The sequence below is a fragment of the Parasteatoda tepidariorum genome, chromosome 4 (assembly GCF_043381705.1).
Source record: "Parasteatoda tepidariorum isolate YZ-2023 chromosome 4, CAS_Ptep_4.0, whole genome shotgun sequence".
NCBI lineage: Eukaryota > Metazoa > Arthropoda > Arachnida > Araneae > Theridiidae > Parasteatoda > Parasteatoda tepidariorum.
In genome coordinates, this window is record NC_092207.1 from 8,659,749 (window position 1) to 8,666,162 (window position 6,414).

At 31.1% G+C, this 6,414-nt stretch overlaps 1 protein-coding gene across 1 annotated transcript in view; it reads right to left on the reverse strand.

Annotated features, from left to right (window-relative positions):
- Positions 1-6,414, reverse strand: part of LOC107454545 (neural cadherin) — a 500,390-nt gene that overhangs the window by 54,819 nt on the left and 439,157 nt on the right. The window contains exons 20-22 of the mRNA XM_071180540.1: positions 4,446-4,676; positions 3,212-3,471; positions 1,727-1,749 (exon numbers count right to left, since the gene is read on the reverse strand). Of these exons, the coding sequence (XP_071036641.1) occupies positions 1,727-1,749; positions 3,212-3,471; positions 4,446-4,676 (514 nt within the window). The remainder of the gene's footprint in view (positions 1-1,726; positions 1,750-3,211; positions 3,472-4,445; positions 4,677-6,414) is intronic.

Genomic DNA, 6,414 nt, shown 5'->3' on the forward strand with positions numbered 1-6,414 from the left:
GCCCGTGAAAAACTAAAAAGAAACGTCACAGAAAGGGACCAACTCGAAAGTTATAACTCGCAGCCACCCCCAAACATCTACATGTTTTGTTTATTTTTTAATTTGAAATTTTTAAAATCTATTTGGCACTTTAGCAATTGTAGTTGGCGCTACAGATCAGGATACGAAAATATCCCCTTTTATATCAATTCTTTGATTCAAGTATTCGTAGCCAAAGTGTACATATTATTAGAAACTTTAATTTTGCGTAGTCAATTAGCTACTTCTTACCTTAAGATAGGAAAAGTTTCGCTATTTTTTTAATTTTCTGTGATTACCCTTCTCTTTACACTTAATCCTGATTATTGGATTTTCAAGCATGTTCCATAATTCAATAAGGGGCCGTTCAAAAAGTATGTACACCCGAAGGGGTGAGGGGATTTGCTATTTTGTATGATGGGGAGGGGGGGAAGTTTTATACAAAGTACGTACATTATAAGCATACACCAAATTTAAATTTGACTTTTTCCTACACATGTATTATACATATGTTTGTTCTTGTATTTTTTTTCACACGGCGACCACTTGTTAGAATGAGTAAATCAGCTCTCAAAAACAGTTGTCTCGCAAAATAAAAAATTGCAAACACCAAACTTTCCCCGATTGGTGGTATTTCCCCGTTGGGTGTTATTGTTTAAATAATTTAAATGAATAAATTATTTTAAATAAATATTTAATTTTATTAAAAACATAATTATTTTAATTTTTATCAAAAAGGGGGGTAGACTAATAAAATGTACGTACTCTAAGGGGAGTACGACCTTATGTACGGTAATGTACGAAGGGGGGGGGAGGGGTTTAAAATTTCTCCATTTTTGTGTACGTACTTTTTGAACTGTCCCATAAGACATGCATTTATAAGGAATTGCCTTAGTAAAACCCATCTCGCTTTTCAAATCACTAAAGTAATTGAATTCGTCAATAAAAAAAAAAATATGCTCTCTTAATTACCATTTTCACGTATTAGAAGTATTTTCATCTAAACGAAAAACGTAACTCGGTTTATTTTATTTATTTTCTCACTATGCAAAATACCTAAATCAAGTTCAGAACTAGACTAGGTGCCGTTTCAGGACTGCGAATTATTCAAATGGCGGACACAATTTAATTTTAAAATTGTTAATGATAATAAAAAAAATAGTAAAAAAATAATAAGTAATTAAAAAAAAATATTCCCCTAAACAAATATTTTCAAAACAATTAGCAGCCCTTCATCGTTTGTTTAGCATAATCACAATTGTTTTCATATATTTTATTGATAATGTCAGGATTCCAGTAAAAGAACATTTTATTTAAATTATTTTATAACAACCGAATATTAGGTGAAATTCGTTTTCGCTGAGGACTTTTTTTGATGGAACTATCCCCCACATTTGCTTTACATGTGTGAGGACAACCACCAGACCCCCCACGGTTATCTTGACAGAAAAGGGACTCTAACCCATGATTCATCTACCATTGAGAATATTTTACGTCAGCACTGTGGTCGGTGCGAGCCGGGTGCGGAATTCGTATCTACCAGCCATTGCTGGATATCTGTTATAATCCACCCATAATACATCAGACACTGATTGTATCACTAATTTATTTATAATTTTTCTTACAGGTTAAATTTGAAAAGTGATGAGGAAAAACAAATTCATGAATTTTACTATGTACTAGTGGGTAAACATTCTTATAAAGTTACTGTGGGTAAACATCCTTATAAGGCTACAATAAAAATTCATACACTAGCTTAGTGGAGAAAAGTTCCTATTGGATAATCTTTCTAATTTTTTGAATAAAAATATTTGTTTTGAAAAAGAGACGATGTTTCCAACTGAGATTGTAAACAGAATTATCGCCTTTTTCAATCCCTTCTACTTCCTATCACTCACTCCTGTACTGAAAAGCAATTACAAAACAAGGTAAATGCAACTTTTGTGAAGTACTAGCGTTGGTTTTTCCGTTATAAGGTAGAGTCGCTCTGTTAAGAAACTTTTGGACAGGCGTCAAAAAGAAGCAAAACATAAACAAAACTATCCTCTTTTTAAATTCCTTCTATTAGTTCACACTCTCCCTAAATCTTGTTCTAAATTTTCAATCGTTAATAAAATACTTTTTATTTATCCACTCAATTTCAAATACAGTTTTTTAAACTTTGTCGAGGATGACAATTGATGTTAATACAGTTTTTTCAAATAATAATTCGTTAATTAAATAGGGATGAGCGAAAAACGAAATAAAATGTTTTGATGGGTTAAGCGTCAGTCATTGTTTTAAATTTCGCTATAAGCGATTCAGTTTTTGAGTATAGTAAAGTGCGGCGTGCTCTCTGCTTTCGCTTACAGCACTGCGTTTCAATAGGTAAGGCTTAATTTAGCCTATCAAGATTTATTTGAGCTCTGAGACTCTTCTTCAAATGCGTGCGATTCAGTTTTTAACATATTTTAAAAATAACATCAGCGATCATTTCTAACTTATAGCTCTATTTGAACAAAAAAAAAAAAAAATGGTTTATTGAGTACATTTAAATATTTATTCGTTGTGTTATTTCGTTATTTGTCGTTGAGTATTTTATATTTATTGTGTCAGCTAAATTCAATAAAGAACATTACGCGGTAGCACGGTGGTCCACGCCACCCAATTTATACTTTTATAGTTGTCTAATACCACGCGCCTTTTCTTTCCAATTCCTACTAATAGTTAACACTACCCCTATATGTATTTATATATCTTGTTGAAATTTTTATCCTTTAATAAAATACTTCTTATTTATTCATTCAAGTTCAAATACATTTTTTTAAACTTGTTGTGAATGACACTTGATGTTAGTACAGGTTTTTTCAAATATTAGTTCATTAATTAAATTTAATTAATTAATTTTAGTTTAATATGGGAGAAAGTTTTTCAATTATTTAATAAAAAGTAACTAAAATAAATTTTTTCTTTGTTGATTCTAAGTAGGAATTGACTTTGAAAATTCCATTTTTATATGACTCGTATGTACTTTGTGTTCAAATACAATTTTTTTGCTTTCAGACACAACTGCACCGAACAAATTCGGATTAAGTTGTCTACCCTTAATCAACGCACTATTTAATTCGGATGCAAATTCAAAAAATACATGGATGAATAAGTTAACTGAAAAAGATTTAAAAAATTTAATATATATTTTGAGTATTGAGTTTACCTTTGCAATTTTGAGAGATCCTGTACCGTCTGAGTTGGTTACCATGGTGAATTTATCAGCGCCGAAAGCATTGTCGATAACTTTATAACTGAAACGATTCGTCTCTAAGAGATCTCCGTCGTTCACAGATACCACGAGGATGGGAGTTTCTGGAATATTATCACCTTCTGTTTCATCCACCTCCACCTGCCACTCTTTTTTAGTGAATTCTGGGGGCATGTCGTTGATATCCTTGATCTTTATAGTCGCTGTACCCGTACCTACAAAACATACAACGGTTTTTGGTACATTATTTTTTACCACCATTAAATTCATCAGCAATTATTATAACCTGTGTTAAAAAAATGAAACTCTGCTGAGGAAATTTAATGAAAGAGATTACACAGATGTCCAAGCTCAAGTCAGCTTAAAATATCTAACTTAAAATCATAAACCAATTGATTAATTGATAGACAGGGATAATTGTGAGCCCAACTCAAAAATATTAAAAAAAAATTTTTGAGTAAAATCATTAATGACGCTTTTCAAAAAATTAATGTCTTTATAAACTTAAATCATTGATATTTTCAAAACATGAAATTCTAAATAAATTATGCGCAGCATAATTTGAATAAATAATTATGTCTAAGTTTACTTTTACCTCTAATCAAATTTATTATTCTACCAGAAAAAATATTTACAAACGAAAGAGATGCCTAGTATAAATTCTAGTTCTAATATTTTTGAATAAAATATACAAATAATTTTTACACATAAATGTGATCGATGATTTCTTGAAACTTCTGGACCTTGGATTTCAGGAAACTTCCGGATCGCGGTTAGCGAAATATCCAGAAATCCGGATTTTTTTTCCGGAGCACAATCATTTCTGGATAGAGCAACAAGAGGGACAGAGGAAACTGTAATGTTCTCATTAGAAATGCGAAGAGATAATGGATTGGTAAAGGTCATCTGATCTAGTTCATCTCAATAGGTTAGACATCTCTATTATCTGCCATTTTTAAAAAAAAATGTTCTGTGTATTTGTATCATGTGTTTCAATTGGTAACCAATTAAGTAATTGGTTGCCAATAGCAACTGGAGTGAATGAGGAAAATACATTGTTGCCATTAGCAACCAGAAAATGCAAACATTCGAATTGGTAAAAGTAATTTGATCTAGTTCAGCCCAAATAGGTTGGACATCTTTATAATTTCCATACTTAATAAAATGTTCTATAGAATGGTTGAAGTACCTTTGAGACCCCCGCCATCCATGGCAACCACTTTGATTGTGTATTCGGGGTTCGTCTCCCTGTCGAGACAGCAAACGGCAGTTGAGATGACACCTGTCTCTTCGTCTATCGTAAAGATGAGTTCTCCGTTTTCGTTGACTTGATTCTGCTCTATAGAGTACTTCAAACGAGCATTCATACCCTCATTAGGGTCGTCGTAGTCCGTCGCAGTCATAGTCATCACAGTCATACCTAAAAAATAATTTTTTTATTTTATTGAATGACTTTTCCGTAAAAAAGAATGAATAAATAAAGAATTATTAGTACAGTTAAATTCTTATTAATGAGTCAATTATTAATATTAATCTTAACGGACTGTTCTTACAAATGAATATAGATCTGAGGAATTGTTCTGAAATATTTGAAGGTTCCAGTACGTTGGTGATCAGGGGATGGAACACCTGCTCACCAACACACTTTCTAGGGGGTGAAGCCCCCTAGAATTGAATAAAAACTTCTATTATTATTTTCCATTTTAAATATAAGTGCAAGCTGAATATCGGTATTTTCCAGAGTGAGTGCAAAATACTGACATTTAATAAAACAATTTTATTTAACATTCATCATTACTGCTTGTCATAATGGCATTTGATGACATTTAACAAATATTTCGGACGTTCGCTATAAATCAAGTGTTTACCTTTACTTGTTTTCAACCGTAACAGATACAAAAGTACGTTAACTTTAGAAAAGCAATTTAACTTAGCAACATTGTAAGACAATTTTGAAACTTTGCGTCAATGCTTAAACCACAGACAAGTTATCCAATTAGATAAAAAGAATCAGAAAAAATAGAAAAGCATTTCAAATGATAAAAAATAAAAAACAAATCTAGGTGATGATTTGAAAGAATGAACACATGTTGGAATTAAAAAAAATAAAGTATCCTTCGATTGTGATTTAAAACCCATAGTTTTGTCATCTAATTTATAAGATTAGAAAAAGGAAATAAAACACATTGATGCAACTTTAAAAAAAAATAGAGATGATTTGCATATTAGGAAATAATCCCTTCATTATCTTGGGCAAAAAAATTTGAGGAGAGAAGGATTAGCGGATTACTTCTAAGAAAATATTGAGAAAAAAATTGAAATTTTTTTATTCCTTTCATTAAGATAGAATTTATTGCTTTTTAAGAGCGTTTTGAATTCTACACAATTGAAATACTTTCCCTTTCATGACAACTTCTTTTCAAATGAGTCAGACTATAGTTTTCCTGAACTTAGTTCTTTTTTCTCACATTAAGATGGATCACTCAGAATTAATATGTGTACCGAAAGCTAATTAAAATATATCGACTTTTGCAAGTCGTCAGGTTGTTTGAAAAAACTTCTAATATTTTCTATTTCATTAGATCTTTTTGAAGCTTATTACAAGTCAAACCTTCAAGCTAATTATAGAATATGTAAAGAATTACCCAGCCTTAATTTACTTACGCTTATTGCAATGATCAGGCCAGAGGCTAGTTTTGATTTTAACTTGTTCTTTTTGTTTGATTTCATTTTAATAAGCTTTATCTTCACTCAAATCATTGCAATAAGCTAATTACTGTGAACTTATTGCAAACAGTTAAAATAAATCAGCATAATTAAACAACGGATTCTCTATCTAGCCTAAATGTTAGTGAGCTCATTGCAGTAGACCCAAAAACTAACAGGTTGATTTCAATTGGCCTGGCACATTGCCAAATGACGGTGGTTGCTTGCAAACATTTAGCCTACGGCGTTTACATTCCATTTTCATCAGTCCTACGATCAAGTATCATAATAATTACATTTTCGGTCTATCCTTATGAACAGAAGTTTAAAACATGTATACATGAATAAACACGTTCTCAAAAGCAGCGTATCGGCAGAAACATAATAATATTTTATTTTTTAACTATAATTGAATGGAATGTACAGTTTAATCGCATATATATATATATATA